We start from the raw sequence: 17413 nt of genomic DNA, 5'->3' as shown, positions 1-17413 counted from the left end.
TTCTTAAATTATTGGGGGGGCGGAGCCCCCCCAAACGAATTTTTGAGGGGGCTCGGGCCCCCTCAGGCCCCATGGAGTCGGCGCCTATGTGTATGTTAGGGAGATTTGAGAAAAGTAAGGGGGAGGGGGAGGAGAAAAGGTTGCGAGAGTAAGAATGGGGATGCAAAGGAAGTTGTCAAAAAGGAGGGAGTAAGGAGGCATTGGGAGAGGGATGAAGATGAAAGCAGGGGCATGAAAGGGCCTGAAGAAATGGAGGAGATGGGGTGAAGGGGAAAATGGATGCAAAGCAGAGCTGCAGAAGATAAGAGAGAAGTGGCTTCAGAAATGGAGCTGCAAAGGTGAAAAGAAACCTTAGTGGAATGAGATGGGAAGGGAAGGGAAAATGCTAGGGGGTTCAAGTGTCAGGAGTGGCCAAGGGGTCACTAAGTGGAGGAAGCAGGGGGGCAGCCCCTAATATTTTCCTATTTTCTTATGTGTTGCAGCGGGGAACAGCACAGAGTTTATACGGATGGGGCTGTGCTATAATCCCTATTATAGCCTCTTGATTGAGTTCTTTGACTCCTTCTGGCAGCTGAAAACTGAATGCCCTCAGTAGGCTGGTCAGGAAGATGAATATTTCGATCTTTGCCATCGGCATTCCCAAACAAATGCGAGCCCCTGAAGAGGAGATATGAAGAAGGCAGTAAGTGAGCAAAAATTTACTTTCCAGTGTTCATTGCTTTGTTGCTGTAAACATTCCACATAACCCTTTGGGAAACTAGAAATAGTTAGGCTAGGGAAAACATCAAAGCTGCTGTCGATTTCCTAGCCTGGTCAGTGCTAACCTTTCTTTCTTCTTATTATACTTATGTTTTGTTCTGTAATTTGAAGTTCCCTATCTCATATCAAGGAAGATACAATGAGGAAGGGAATGGAATACAGATGAAGGGCCTGTCAGGAGCTCGTCCTACACTCGAGTAGGACCCTGGCAGAGACACATGCCCGACTGGCATGTTCTCTCCCTCTTGGTCATTCGTTCGGGAGCTTCAAAAGCTTTCTTCAGCCTGAACATCATAGCAGACATCGGCACACTTAGGGATCTGCAGAGTCTTCGCAGCTTGCGTAACAGGCCTCAGCAACTCAGCATTTGGCTAATCTATGTTTATTCACATATAAACACACACAGAGCACTGCAACATGGCTCCCTCTCTCTCTAGCATCAGACAGCAAAGAGAATGAACAAAGGACAATAGTCCCACTTCACAGAACACAGTAACACAAACATCCTGTCTCCGGCACTTCCCACTCTGGAGTCAAAACATACACCGTAATGTGAAAGACAACAATCCCATGACTGCAATCATGGATCAGGAATTCCCCCAATTCACGCACTGTGTTGCAGTCATCAGTGTAACTGCAGCAACCATACAGATGTCATACACACAGTATACCCTGTATCACTTGTTCCACCCTTGGAACTACCTGCAACTGGATTGGCCTTGGCCCTTACCATCTTGCACTTCTGACTAGTCTTGGCGTCATAGCCCTTCTGACTATCAGGAAGTCTCACACCTGACTTTTTTGGGACTAGAACCCTAGCCACGTTCCTCTCTGAGGAATCAGTGTTGGCACACACGGCCTCTGGACGTGGTCCAGCTTCCTTCTCCAAGGAAACAGTGTCTACCCTTACAGCCTTTGGGCGTGGTTTCTCGTCCCTTGAGGACAAACCCTGTGCCCCTTTCAAGACTTCAGATTCCTAGACCTGCATCGAGCCACTAACCACAGCTAAATCTGCAACAGCTGTGTTAGCAAACTCCTGAGCATACCTGGTGGGCATTTCACCCTTTGTAGCTCCTCCTGATCTGCGCACCTGGCGCATCTCCCCCACTGTATCAGTGGAACTTACTTCAGTGTTAGCATCAGCAGCAGTCTCTGTATCAGAGCCTTCCACAGTGGGGTAGCCTTGGAAAATACCCTTATTTCCCTCCCATTCTGCACTGCACTCAACATCCCCAGTGAGTAAAATCAGCTTGGCATCAGGACTTCTGGGTTAGCGCCTCTGGCAATGGCGGAATTCCTCTGATCGGGAGGAATTTACTCCGTAGAAACAGGGTCTGGCCGCCACGGTGAAGGCGGAGACCCACTAAAAATCACAGGCGGGAGAAGCCTGTGAACTTGGGGTTTGGCTGGCACCTTTTGTGCCTCTCCTACTCGTGGGGAGACCCGGTTTCGGGGATCCGGAGCGACGTGGGGTGAGCGGCGCGGTGCTTCGAATTGATTGCTTCTTTCACGGAGTGAAGCCGCATTGCTGCTGCCGGAGAGCGCTGACTTTTTCCTGTGGACAATTCAATTTTAAACAACTACCCGTGAGTAGAACGGAAAATTGGATCTATAAATGTCTTAATTTGGCACCGAAAGAGGAAGGTCTCAAACAGGAAGTCCGCCTTCCCCTTTTGTAAATAGATTGAAGCAAAGACACTGCAAGCTAAGGTCTTGGAAAGTCTGCCGCAAAGGATTAAACTTCCATTGATTAAAACTATTAAACCCCCCTTGGAAGCAGGAGAAGAGAGGGAAAATTTTGGATCGCGCAAGCCTGCAGGAGAGAGTGATGAAAATTAAATCACCACCGCTCTGAACCTGGAAAGGGGCTGCCAGTAAGATTGACGTTTTGAAGTTCATTGGCTGTGAATAGAACGTATCTTGACAGTTAGCTAAATAAGAGAAATATATTGTTTCCATTGTCCTCTTCTGCGTTTAAAAAGGAGGAAAAGTAACTGAAAATTGAAACTATATTTACTGTTTGAACTGTGCTTAAAAGGATTGACACAAATAGAAACTGTTTCCCTCTAGAGGGAGCCTTTGAAACTGTTATAAGAGCTGAGCTGGGGGAACCAGCTGCAAGATAAGAGACTGTGAGAATCAGGGATTGACCTTGGACTATTTGAGAATGTCGACAGAAGAAGCTTTAGTGATTGCATTATGCAAGATAAGTCACTCGTTGGAACAACTCCACAAGAAGACAGATGTTATGATTACTAAAATTGATAACTTGGGACAAAAAGTGAACATCAATACAGAAGTATCTGAAGAAGTGTGCATGCACACGAAAGCTCATACCAAGAACTGACTTAGTTGGTCTTTAAGGTGCTATTGGAAGGAATTTTTTTTGTTTTGACTATGGCAGACCAACACGGCTACCTATCTGTAAATCAATACAGAAATTATTCAGGATCTGATACAGGAATCTACTTTGACAGGGCAAATTGTTGAGAAGGCGAAGGAGAAAGTTGTTGTTGTTGAACCTAAAGTAATACAAGTGGGAGCCCCAGCCTTACAGAGGCAAATTGAGGACTATAAGTTGAGGCCTTTTATGATTGAATTTAGAAAAAGTCAGATTTTGAGGATCGGAGCCCTGCCTGGACTGGAGAAGGAAAGTTGGATAGATCCCTTCATGCAGGGATTTACTGACCTTTGGGATTTGGACTTGGGTCGTGAGGAGATTGGAGCTGCGGGGGCCTTTAGATTTGGAGGAATTTTGAAACATGTCCTGAAATACCTTATGGATTTTAGATTTAACCATGGAGATTTGGCTGACCTGTCGAGAAGGAATAAAAGCATTGTTAGGTTGGAGTTAAGAAAAGAGTTAAGAGCCTCGGACAGAAGATCACCAGGTTGATGGACTATATGGAATTGACGAATGACTGGCAGTATCCGAGACCAGGGAGAAGAGATGGTGGAAGAAGATTGGAAAAACTTTAAAGTTTATTTTTAGAAATAGAAATATTGTAAAATTACTGAGTGTTAGAAAAATGTTGGAATGAAATCTTATGGCTTTAGTAGAAATGTTATAAGTAGTTAAGCATAAATAAGCATTATAGTATTAATGGAAAATAAGGGTAAAAATAAGTTAAGATATTTATATGACAGAAAATACAGAAAGATGGAAAGGAATTGCTGAAACAAATAATAGAAGTGGAATACAAAAAGGGAGGTGAGAGGTGGTCGATGAAACAAGGGTATGAAAGATAGAGTACTGAAATGGTATGATGTATGTTTTTAAATTGTTTTTGTTTTGTTTTGTTTAGGTCAATGTGTCAATGTTCTGTTTTGTATTGTTTATATATTGTATTGTATTTTTTTTCCTTTCTTGTTTTTTTTCTTTTTGTCTTTTTTCTTCTGTTTCTTTTTTGTAAGTTTTAAAAGTAATAAATATTATTTTTAAAAAAATAAAAATAAAATCCGCTTGGCATTAGGGCTCAGTACTATGTACAAGCCTTGCCCCAAGAAGAATCTTTGCTTCCTGCCTCATGTCACACCCATCCATTTGGCATCCTGGCTTTTTCCGGGTTTATCTTGTCACAGTTCCCATCAGAAACTCTGTCTGAATCCAGGGAAAGGCCTTGCAAACGATGCTTGCTGAGCGTATTGCTCTGTGACTTTGGAACCCACATGTCAGATCCATCCATTGGCATCTTGGCTTTTTCCGGGTTTGCCTTGTCATTGTCATCATCACCAATAGGGTGCCTTTGCAAGATACCCATATTGCCTCCCCCTTTTGCTTTGTCCTGAGCACTGGTACACCTGACCATCTTCGTGTCAGGTACTGGGAGACCCATGCACACATCCTGCATGAAAAGAATGGTTATCAGATATAACATCACATGTCTCTCCAACCTTCCCACCACCCCCTATGTTAACATCACAACCTAGTAAGAACAAGCCATTTATAATGTCGCTTTCGTTCTTCTGGATGGTTGCGTTGTGTTTGTTGCCATAAACAGAACAGCCACGCTGCATCAGCTGGGCTTCTCGACCTGGAATGAAAAACATGTTAGACATCACAACGTTACAGCTTTTCAGTTCCATGGTCCAGGTGCTGTGCACCTCCAAGAAATCTCCATTCAACTGGTGGATCGGATCCTTCTGTGGCATACACGTGGTGAACCAGTTCCATCTTCCACAAAGGTGTGCCTCCACCTCAGAATCTAGCACAAAAGATTCTTGCACCTCTGCACTGGAACAGCTGGTCACCAAATTTGTGCTGAAGTTCTGCATCTCTGGCCTTGCTTTATGTCGCCTGTCAGATATGCTGCAAGCCTTCCTGACTTCTGGAAGCTGTCCAAACTTCTCACATGAACAACTTTCCACTGCTTCGACCTTAGCAGTGCCACCTGCTGGTTGCAGTGATGCTTGGAATCACGTCGTAGCCAGATCCCCTTCTTCTACTTCCATTCTGGACAATCCTCCCCCCGGAACAGGAATCACCCCAGCTAATGTTTTGGCAAAGTCTTGCCGCAGCACGAATCCAACTCTTGCTTTCTACCACTCCCATTCTCCTCTCAGGAAAATGCTTCAGAAGCATCGGGATATGTCCTCCCTTTGTAATACATAAATCATGGCTACATTCTTGCCAAAGTCCTGCCGCATCAGGCCACTTTTCGCTTCCCTCTATTTAACTTAAGGACTTGATTTTTACCCTTCCAAAAGGTCTGTTCCGCAGCTTAGTTCAAGATGGAACAACCTTTTACTGTCCTTATCAGACGGCTATAAATCAAGCCTTCTTCTGCCGGCCTTAATTGCCTGGCAAGAACTTCAAAGGCTCCTTGCCTTCTTCTGTGCACGAGCTGCTGGCTTTGGCACAAAACAGTCCGGCCTGCCTTTACTTTCATTTTCAAGCACAGGTTTTACTCACAATCTGTCTCCTTGCAGCTTTTTTCCCTTCCATCTCTGAAGAGGCTTGCCTTACACTGCCAGTTCCAGGAGATTCCAACTGAGATAAAAACAGCTCCCCTTTCTTCCTCTGCTGGCACTGGGTCTGTGGCCCCGATCCCTGGGCCCATAACTGTTGTCAGGACAACAATCCCATGACTGCAATCACAGAGCAGGAATTCTAACAGGACCCTATGTGAGGGGAAGGGCAGAGAGGAATGCCCAGGACTAGAAGCCGGGGTAAGAGGGTCTAGCTCCCAAGTGAAAACTGGGAGGACTCACTTTTCTGCGTGCAGAATAAGGGTGAAGATTTACTCTTGATAGAGGACTTTGTAATTTCCTTTTCTTCTTTTATTTCTTTACTTTCTTTCCTCATCTTTTTTTCTATTTTCCCTTTTAGTTTAGTATGATTTTTATTGTGACTTGCGTATAAAATGTCAATAAAACTTGATTTTAAAAAATGAAAGGAAAACGTTGGTCAACTGCCCAAATCAGCAATGCAGAAAGGGGTTAAGACCATGGAGCAAACTCTCCTGCCAGGTTTACTTCAGACCTATTGTTCTCCCTCAGGCCAACTGAGAAGCTCACTGGGTAAAGAGGTCTGATGTAGTTACTCCAAGCTCAGACCACATGGTTCTTACAAGACACTCTCATGTTCCTACACCAATTATTTAGCTTTTACCACTGTTTGTAATTAAGCCAGGTTTTACTGCCTGTGCGATGCTTTCTGACACTTCAGGTGATTTACAAGAATTGCATACTTTAGAAGAAGAAGAGTTTGGATTTGATATCCCGCTTTATCACTACCCGAAGGAGTCTCAAAGCGGCTAACATTCTCTTTTCCCTTCCTCCCCCACAACAAACACTCTGTGAGGTGAGTGGGGCTGAGAGACTTCAAAGAAGTGTGACTAGAAAGGTGACAATCCACACAGAGAGAAAGACAGAGATAATCATACAGTTGGAAGAGATCCCAAGGGTCTTCGAGCTCTATGCCCTGCAATGCAGGAATCTTTTGCCTAACGTGGCACTCAAACCCATGACCCTGAGGTTAAGAGTCTCCTGCACTACCAACTGAGCCATCTCGTACTTTGGTCTACTTTGTTATGTGAAGTATTATTGAGTACTCAAAAAGAACTGAGTACTGTCAGAAATTATCTAGGTAAATGTTTTATCTGTGTTAGCAACAGTTCTTTTCTTTTGAAGAGTTGGAAGTATGTCTACAATAGTGTCGTGCATGCTAAAAAATTTTAAAATAAGGATGCAGCGAAAGGGAGGTAAGGGGAAGTCGATTGAAAGAAGTTACAAGAAAATAAGATCATGAATTTATTTATGTTTGATTTGTTTATGTTTGTTTGTATGTTGTGATGTGTTTGTTCTTTAATTATGTGTTTTAAAAACTGAATAAAAATTATTATAAAAAAAAAAATACAATAGTGTCGTGCAATTCATTTTGTAAGCTCTCTGTTAGAGTTGCTTTTTAGCCCAACGTTTTTGTCACACCTCTCATAGGCATGCTTCAAACCAGTGGCGTGGAAGATATTGTGAAAGTATAATGTAAAGTTATCACTGAGAAACAAATCAGTATGATATTTTTGTATGTTTCATTTAGACCAATCTGTGTATTGTTTTACCACTTCATTACATTAAAAAAACTGTCAACTTCCATCATAATGTCATTTTCTTTGATGAAACCTTTTATTAAGAAATAATAAATTAAATATTGTATTTTCTGTGAAAGATAGCAGATCTGGTATGTCCCACAGAGAAACTTACGGTCTTCAAATAAAAACATCTTGAAGGTCCCAGGCCACAGAGAGGTTAGGCTGGCCTCAACTAGAGCCTGGGCTTTTTCGGCTGCGGCTCCGATTTGGTGGAACGCTCTGTCACAAGAGACTAGGGCCCTGCGGGACTTGACATCTTTCCGCAGGGCCTGCAAGACAGAGCTGTTCCACCAGGCCTTTAGCGGGCACAGCCTGACTCCCTCCTTCGGCAATCTTCACGGAGTTCTGGCCCAATGGTTGCCATTGGTCTGATCTGAATTAATTTTATAATGAATGATTTTAGAGTGTTGTGTTGTGTTGTGTTGTGTTGTGTTGTGTTGTGTTGTGTTGTGTTGTGTTGTACTGTTGTACTGTTTTATTGTTGTTAGCCGCCCTGAGCCCGGCTTCGGCTGGGGAGGGCGGGATATAAATAAAATTTATTATTATTATTATTATTATTATTATTATTATTATTATTATTAGAATTCAATACAAGGTGAAGTGTGTGAGGAATTGAACGGGTGAGGCATGGAGGAGAGGGGGAAAGAAGAGCTAATTGGTCCGTGCCTAGGGTGCAAAATCTGGACAGTTCTGTCAGGGGCGAAATATCACCTAGCTATGGCTCTGGTCCCAAGCCACCAACCCAGAGATCCCCTTAACTTGCCAGTGCCTTGCCCCATTCTGCTGACCAGCAGTGCCACTCCAGCCAGAAAGATGCTCCTTCTGCTCTGGCCCACTCCCTCCTGTGCTGCTGCTGATGTCATTTTCTGGAAGCAGACAGATAAGCACATCTACAGATCACAACATAGCTTGGTCTTCTGCATTTACCTGCACCAAATGGCAGATATTCTTCTCTGTTCACAAATTGTCCATCCTTGTCCAAGAAATGATTTGGGTTGAACTCTGCAGGTGTCTCCCATCGTGTTGGATCAAGAAGAACAGAGCGCAGATCGGCAACAATAATAGTCCCCTGCAAATAAGAAACAAGTGATTTGGAATGCATTCAGATCAACCCATTTCAGGATTCTCCCACACTATCCCGAGACTAAGCATTGCAGAGACCTGTGTGATTTTTTATTATTTTTTTGGGGGGGTGGCTTTGTATTCTTCACCTTAACAAAATTTCTGCACAAGAGGACTTTCCGCCACCTCTTTTTAAATGAAAGCTCACAAGCAGGCTGAGACCTCTGGATACTACATGCTTCTCCCCTGCCACAATTGCCCCATGGAATGGCACTTGCCAATGGTGAAACATGTCTGCAGATGGAGCTCCTGCTCTTGCCCTTCAGATTTTTGACTAGACAGGAAGTTCCTGTATGCCTGGCAGCATCTCTCAATATGCAACCTTTTGCTGCTCTTTGTTCTTGGGCTACAGGAGTGCAGCTGTATCATACTCTTATACCTTGGGAATGAGAAAACCATGCAGCTTGAAATCCTTTGTACATTGCCTAGGGAACCCCAAAAAACTGGCAAATTTAAAGCGCTGAATTTCATGAATCACAGCATTGGTGTAGGGCAGTTTCTTCTTGTCTTGATAGCAGATTGAGTGAGCAGAACCTATGACATCTTCTATTTCCTTGTGCATTTTATCTGAAGAGAATGATGGAAACAGAAGGTTTATTGTGAATACTGCATTTTATTTCAGTTGGGCATTTATTTCCCTTGACCATATTCCATAAATCTCTGTGAATGAGTCCCAGTTTCTTGCATTTTTAGCTCACCTGGTCCTCCAAAGAGCTCAAGTCTGTGTACATGGTTCTTCCCCTCTCTAGATCCCAGGTGTGAAAAGGCTGAAAGTGAAGCTCATCGCAGTTGTTTCTGGTTACCAGAGCTGGCTGGATTTGCTGAAGGGCTGGGATCAAAGGCTTCCTGTCTTTGTGTGTGTGTTCTAAACCCCCTGCCCTCAATATCTCCTACTTAGTTTCATTAATCCTCATTTCCTCACCTGATCTTTGGCTAGCATCACTCATATAAAGGTAAAGGTAAAGGACCCCTGGACGGCTAAGTCCAATCAAAGGAGACTAGGGGGGGGGGGCGCTAATTACACTTTCAGGCCTTGGGAGCTAGTGTTTATCCACAGACAGCATTCCGGGTCATGTGGCCAGCATGACTAAACCATTTCTGGCACAACTGGACACCATGATGAGTGCCAGAGCACACAGAAATGCCGATTACCTTCCCACCGCAGCACTACCTGTTTACTTACACTGGCATGCTTTCAAACTGTTCCGTTGGCAGAAGCTGGGACAGAGCAACAGGAGCTCACCTGTCATGCAGATTCGAACTGCCGACCTTAGTTTCACAATGGAGGCCCATCCACTGCCCCAATCCTCTCTTATCCCAATTCCATTACACATTCAGACCCTCCATCTCTACCTGTCCCAGTAATCATAGACTGGAAATGTTCTGTGGGGAGAGGGCATTCTGGGCATTTTACATTTTTGCTTCTGAAATTTATATGTTACAGAAACTATGTAGGAAAATATTGGTGGGGAAAACTGATCTTTCCAGACATGAAAGTCAATAACATTTGCCTTCCATAATTTCCATCATAAACTCACGTTTAACTCTTTCCAATATGAAACCTTTAAAGAATTATGGTCCACCCTAGTGATCAAGAGAAGCCCTGGCTCTCCTCTCTCACCTTGGACATCTGGATGACTTGTCAGAAGGAGAAGTGCCCATTTCAGAGAAACCGTGGTTGTGTCTGACCCTGCTATGAAGAGCTCAGAAATACACCGAGCCAAGTTTTCTTCATCATAGGTGGACTCTGGGTCATTCTTGCTCTGGTGTTGAAAATGGGGAAAGTGACAAATCATTTACACTCATAACAATTTGTCCTTCAGCACTTACTTTCTTTTATTTCCCCCACTTATTACCATACCACGCACACATGCTTCATGAGTGTTGGGGTGTCCTCTTACACTGCCTGAGGTGAAATGGGAAGGTGTTGCCACCATCGCTGTACTGTTGCTGCCACCTGCCTTACTTGGGTTGCACAGCAGTGCTCACAAAGTGGCAACAACAACCGGGGGCTGGGTGAGATCTTGGAAGATATTGGTGAAATCTTGCCAGAAGCTGCCCCCTTTGCTTCTCCACTAGCAGCTGGCTAGGCAGCACACCCCCAGAGATGCCTCCTGTTGGCATTCCACTGCCCAAGGCAGCTCTCACAGCCTGCCTCGTGGGTGGACCGGCCCTCCACTTCATAGCTGGTTATGAAATAAAACCCACACACACTTTCCTGTATTTACAGCGGTAGCTGCTGGTGCTAGATTTCAGGATCTGTGGGTTGGCGTAATAACACAATACGGGCACGAAGAGAGGGATCCAATGGAAACTCTGGCAGCAGATATTCAAAATGTGTGCTACCGTATTTCACTGCCTAATGGTCACCACCATATAATAGTTGAGCTCCTTTTTTCAAGCCTTAAAATCAGCCCCAAAGCATTCACCACATAACAGTCACAGGGCATTCTAAGCGTGCATGAGAATGCCTTGCCCCAGTTTGGACTACCTATTATCCTTCCTGTACCTGTTCACACATATTCTGAGCATCCTAATCACACCAAAAACAGTTAGTAACAAGTAATAAGCATTATAAACATAATTAAGTTTCTTCATAAAGACTGTTTCCTCAATTAAGGGTTGTTCCTTGGTTTTTCACCAAATAATCATTGCACCCTCCTTTTTAAAAATGAATAATTAGCATAAAAATGTGACAATTATGCGGTGAAATATGGTACTTACCGCTAAACATATTTAACCATTCATTTGTCATTATGATAAACATTGTTCAAGCAATAATAATAATAATAATAATAGAATAATAAGCAACAGAAACATAATTATGTTTGTTAATAAAAACAGTTTCCTCACATAAGGGTTGTGCCTTTGTTTTTCACCAAATAATCGTTGCATAATTGGCATAAAAAGATGACAATTTTGTTGCAATATGGTACTTACCACTAAACATATTTAACCATTCGTTTGTCATTATGATAAACATTGTTCACAGAGGGAAAGATGAATATATATTTGTCCTTTCTAGTATATGACGATAGATGAGATAGGGATTTGAAGTCATACTCTAGTTTACGAGCATTTTGTTTAGGATTTTCTGTTTTTTCAGTCCACATTTGAATGTCGGATAAACATCAATCCAAAAAATGCTCCAAAGCAAGACCCCTTAACACACTTCAGTTTCCAGTCCTTTAAGCTCACATTTCCTAGCCATTTCTATAGATGCTTATGGATGGATGTCAACCCACTTTAGCAACTAAATTGAATATGAAAAATATTTGGCGGGAACTCAATGCCATTTACAACTGAGATTCAGGGGGAAAGATACTGGTTTCCAGGCAAGAGATTAGTATTCACTTATAACAGGGAATATAAAGATTCCTTGGATGAGCAGTATTCAGCTTCAAAGCTGATACCTACTTTTTCCATCTGAAGTAGATAGAAATCAATGAGATCCTGTGGATCATGCAGAGACTGATTCTCCTTATGCTTCTCTATCTCCTCCTTTGCAAATGAAAGCACCATCTCCATGCAGGACAAGGCCTTCTTGTGGGGCCCTGGGAGATGTTTCATGAGCCATGGGAGAATTTCACAAAGCTAAAGGAAAGATAGCAGAAATGCTGCCATTACCACGAGGAAGCTTGGTCACACCGTTTGTGCTTTGGATTAGCACTTTAAAAAACATGATCTGCATTATTCTTCATAGCTAGCATATTAGTTTCTCACTAAGAAGAAGGAAGGTGTCTATAGCTTCTCCCAAACCCCACAATGATTGGATTCTGTGAATTATCCCTAGCTGAAAATGTGAAAGAAAACTATCTCTCAAAATATTTTCCCAGCTCCCAGGCATCATTCCAAAACTGGGCACAATCAGAGGACCCCTCCTGGAACAAGTTAGTGGCCTTTTGTAGTAGGTGGGGGTGGGTGGAGAATAGGGTGTGGGGGGAATTCAAGTAAGTTCGCATTTAAAAGCAAATTTGCCTAATACACAAATGGAAAGAAAGCCATCATTCAAAATGTGCATTTCTCCAATTTATAATTTTATTTCTTAAATCCCCCTGTTCACCAGTCAAGTAATACTGATCTTTCATCTCAAAAAATTAAACCTTGAAGAAGGATGTTTTTCTTCCTTCCTTGTTTGTCTCCTTCCTTGTTGTTTCATTAATGATCAATTACTTACATTTTCTGAATATATAAGGAGCTAGAAAATAAAACTTGGACTAATATAAAACAGTGTTAGAAACTGAGATATGAAAGCTCCAAGCTAAATAGCACCTTAAACCTAGATTATGGGTGCAGCAATTGAATGTTTAATTGTGCCTATTTAATAAAAAGAATACAAAGCTGAAAATGAATGAACCGCAGCTAAAATCTTATATTCATTTTTCACATGGTCTAGTCCTCATCTGAAGACTGCAGAAAACAAAGCCATGCTTCCCCTACCTGACCCCCTAATATTCTTAAGAGAGTCTCCTTTCCGGTGTTCAGAGAGAAGTGAGGAGCCAGGATAAAGTCCTCGCTTCCTTCCATTCTGCAGTTTTAATCTAAAATCTTAGGCTTAGTACTGTACCCAGAGCTCAGAAACTGCTCACACTAATGAAATTCCTTGTTCCAAATGCACCTAGTATGCTGATATAAAGTTGCCTGTAGTTTCCCAGTCAAGTGGTGTGTATGAAAATGAAAAATGGGTTATACAGAAGGAAGCTGCTTTCCTTAGCAGTAGGAATAGTGCTTGAGTTGCTGGTCTCTCTTTCATTAAAAAAAATTCCAGCCAAGTGGTGGCTGCAGGGGCCTCACCCTGGACACCATCATCATTGACACTGCTAAGTGGGCAGAGAGTAGACACATTTAGTTTTCCATGATGGCAACAAAACTAAGTAATTCCCTTCTTGAGAAGATTATTTGGTTCCCCTCTCTTCTCCTTGGTGGGCTCTCGATGACCTATTCTGAAGGTCATTGTTCCATTTTTAACCAACTTTCTTCCAAAGAGTCTCCTATGGTGGACAAAGTTTTCTTACTCATGTTTTTTATCTCAATGATAATCATGAGAAATTGCTCAGGCTGTGAGATTGTAAGTGGCCTTTATCTCAGATCAATTTAAACCTGATCTCACTTCTCCAACCTTCTATCCTCTATCATAATGGATTCCAAAATACTGATTTGTGGTATTAAGCCCCTGATTTGTGGTATTAAGGGACACCTGTTTGGCTTAGTAGGAACGAAAATGACTACTCATGGGACTTCCAGTTGGTCGCGAAGCCGGGAGCAAGCGGGATTCAGCCCTTATGGGAGAATCCAGCTTTTCAGAGGGGGGGAAAGGGGGTATTGCAAGGGCCCCGCAAGCTCCCCAAAACCTCAGAAGGCAGGTTCCCAGCAAGCCGAGAAGCGGTCTCTCCGCTGCCTGAAACGCTCCCTTTGGGAGCAGAAAGATTGGCAAGATCAAGACACTGGCGCGGGATGCCATTTTCTACTCTTGAGAAGCGCAGCCTCAAGCTTACCTGGCACAGCGAGTGATTCTTAAAAAATTAAAAATCCAGATTTAATTGGTGAAAAGAATATAAAAATTAAAAGAATTAGAGCGATTCAGAAGCAGCAGGGTGGAAAAAAGGAGGTCAGCCCGGACTGGGATTCAACTTATATGCAGGAAGTTCCTACGGAACAACAAAGCAGTGAGTCTTCCTACAGTGGAGCTTTTTAAATTTATATAAACACTTTGCTTAACTTAAAACTAAATAATAATAATAATAATAATAATAATAATAATGGGGTAGAAAACCCTTACCATGGGGGTGGTTTGTCTGTCTGAGGATCTCTGAGATGGCAGGAGGAGAAACTTCTGAAAAACTTTTGCTTTTGCTTTTGGGAAACTGCGTAGTTGTAATTAAGAAGCCTCTTTTTTTACTTTTAAGTTTCTATTTGTGTGCCAGACAGCAGCATTTCTGGGGAACTGCTAAGCCTGAACAAAAGAGGGACATATTTTTAATGGTAATTTTTATTTTATCTTATTTTGTTGAAGAAGAGCAGAGAGGAGAAAGAGGATTACTTTACCCACTCCACAACCAGTTTCCTGTCTTCTATTTTTTTACTTTTTGTAACAGTCTGAGATTGGATTGTGGGACTGAGAGGGTTTTAACTCCTTTTTTCTTTTTTGTGGCAATGGACTTGGGTTTTCTTTTTAATATATATTATTGATACTCTTCTACTCTCCTGATTATTTTTATTTTTTATGGACTGGTGGTTCTGTGAACTGGACTAAGTTAATTTTGTTTTGGTACTCTTTCCTTCCTTTATTTATGTTTGGCAACCCTGTTGCTGTATTTCAGTCATAAAACTTTACAGTGGATTGGCTAAGCAAGTGGCAGAAGAAATATATTTTTTTTCCTGTTTCATCATTTTATTATTTGGATCTAAATTGGATTAGTGGTGAGGAATAAAATAACATCTAAAATAATAGAAGTATGATGGAGAAGACACAGAAAAAAGTTGGAGAAGGGGGAACACCATTGGAGAGGAGGGGATCGAAACAAGAAAGTGAATATACAGGAGATATTTTTAAAATGATTGCAGAAATTAAAAAAGACATCAAACAAAGTGAAAAAATTGGAGACTAGATTGGAATCAATGGATAAAATTTTTGATATGACTGTCAATGAATTGAAAGATCAGATGAGGGAGATAACTAAAAGAACACAGAGTTTAGAAGAAGGAAGGAAGCGAACGAAACAGGAAGTAAGAGATATGAAAAAGGAGGAAGAGAAGTCAAAGGAGAAGACTTCCAGGTTGGCACCTCCGGCAATGGCGGAGTTCCTCCGATCGGGAGGAATTTGCTCCGTGGAAATCAGGGTCTGACCGCCACGGCGAAGGCGGAGACCCACTAAAATCACAGGCGGGAGAAGCTTGTGAACGTGGGATTCGGCTGGCACCCTTTGCACCTCCCCTGCTCATGGGTAAACCCAGTTTTGGGGATCCAGAGCAACGTGGGGTGAGTGGCGCTGTGCTTTGAATTGATTGCTTTTTTCATGGAGTGAAGCCGCATTGCTGTTGCTGGAGAGCGCTGACTTTTTCCTGTGGACAATTTGACTTTAAACAACTACCCGTGAGTAGAACGGAAAATTGGATTTACAAACGTCTTAATTTGGTACCGAAAAGGGAAGGTCTCAAACAGGAAGTCCGCCTTCCCCTTTTGTAAATAGATTGAAGCAAAGAAGCTGCAAGCTAAGGTCTTGGAAAGCCTTATGTAAAGGATTAAACTTCCATCGATTGAAATCATTAAACCCCCCTTGGAAGCAGGAGAAGAGGGGGGAAATTTTGGATTGTGTAGCCTGCAGGAGAGAGTGATAAAAATTAAATTACCACTGCTCTGAACCTGGAAATGGGCTGCCAGTAGATTGACGTTTTGGGAGAGTTCATTGACAGTGAAGAGAACGTATGTTGACAGTTAGTTAAATAAGAGAAATATATTGTTTCCATTGTCCTCTTCTGCGTTTAAAAAGGAGGAAAGGTAACTGAAAATTGAAACTAACTTTACTTTTTGAACTGTCCTTGAAAGGATTGATACAAGTGGAGACTGTTTCCCTCTAGAGGGAGCTTTTGAAACTGTTACAAGAGTGGAGCTGGGGAATCTCCAGCTGCATGATAAGAACTGTGAGAATCAGGGATTGACCTTGGACCATTTAAGAATGTCGACAGGAGAAGCTTTAGTGACTGCATTATGCAAGATAAGCTACTCGTTGGAACAACTTCACAAGAAGACGGATGTTTTGACTACTAAAATTGATAACTTGGGACAAAAAGTGATTAATTTGGGACAAAAAGTGAGCACCAATACAGAAATTATTCAGGATTTGGTACAGGAATTTACTTTAGCAGGACAAATTGTGGAAAAGGAGAAGGAGAAAGTTGTTGTTGTCGAACCTAAAGTAATACAAGTGGGAGCCTCAGCCTTACAGAGGCAAATTGAGGACTATAAGTAGAGGCCTTTTATGATTGAAACTAGAAAAAGTCAGATTTTGAGGATCAAAGCCTGGACTGGAAAAGGAAAGTTGGAAAGATCCTCCCCATGCAGGGATTAACTGACTTTTGGGACATGGACTTGGGTCAGGAGGAGATTGGAGTTCTGGGGGCCTTTGGATTTGGTGGAATCTTGAAACATGCCCTGAAATACTTTATGGATCTTAGCTTTAACTATGGAAATTTGGCTGACCTGTCGAGAAGGAATAAAAGCATCGCTAGGTCGGAGTTTCCCCGAGATCTGCTCTTTAGCATCAAAGAATATGAAGAAGACCTGCAGAAGGGACGTGGAAAAGAGTTAAGAGCCTCGGACATAAGATCTCCAGGTTGATGGACTGTATGGAGTTGACGGAAGTGACTGGCAGAGTCCGAGACCGGGGAGAGGAGATGGTGGAAGAAGATTGGAAAATTTAAAGTTTATATATAGAAATATTGTAAAATTAATGAGTGATAGAAAAATGTTGGAATGAAATTTTATGGCCTTAGTGGAAGTGTTTTAAGGAGTTAAGCTTAAATAAGTATACTAGTTTTAATGGAAAATAAGATTAAAAATATGTTAAGACATTTATATGACAGAAAATAGAGAAAGAGGGAAAGGAATTGCTGAGACAACTAATAGAAGTAGAATACAAAAAGGGAGGTGAGAGGAGGTCGATGAAACAAGGGAATGAAAGATAGAATATGGAAAAGGTATGATGTATGCTTTTAAATTGTTTTTGTATTGTTTTGTTTAGTTTATTGTGTTTAGTTTAATGTGTTAAGGTTGTGTTTTGTATAGTTTATATATTGTATTGTATTTTTTTTCTCTTTTTTGTTCTTTTTTTTCTTTTGTCATCTTTCTTCTTTTTCTTTTTTGTAAGTTTTAAAAGTAATAAATATTATTATTATTATTTTAAAAAGAGAAGTCAAAGAAGAAGTTTCAGAAATTAATAATA

General features: G+C 41.8%; 1 protein-coding gene across 1 annotated transcript in view; it reads right to left on the bottom strand.

Annotated features, from left to right (window-relative positions):
* Positions 1-464: 464 nt before the first annotated feature.
* The window catches only part of LOC309342210 (cytochrome P450 2J5-like), a 28248-nt gene continuing 11299 nt past the window's right edge, over positions 465-17413 (bottom strand). Inside the window, exons 5-9 of the mRNA XM_081862604.1 lie at positions 11889-12065; positions 10093-10234; positions 8851-9038; positions 8277-8418; positions 465-657 (exon numbers count right to left, since the gene is read on the bottom strand). Of these exons, the coding sequence (XP_081718730.1) occupies positions 470-657; positions 8277-8418; positions 8851-9038; positions 10093-10234; positions 11889-12065 (837 nt within the window). The 3' untranslated portion in view covers positions 465-469. The remainder of the gene's footprint in view (positions 658-8276; positions 8419-8850; positions 9039-10092; positions 10235-11888; positions 12066-17413) is intronic.

The sequence above is a fragment of the Podarcis erhardii genome (genome assembly GCF_964252035.2).
Source record: "Podarcis erhardii genome assembly, chromosome: 5".
In the NCBI taxonomy this organism is placed as follows: domain Eukaryota; kingdom Metazoa; phylum Chordata; class Lepidosauria; order Squamata; family Lacertidae; genus Podarcis; species Podarcis erhardii.
This window is presented reverse-complemented; position numbering and strand designations above follow the sequence as displayed.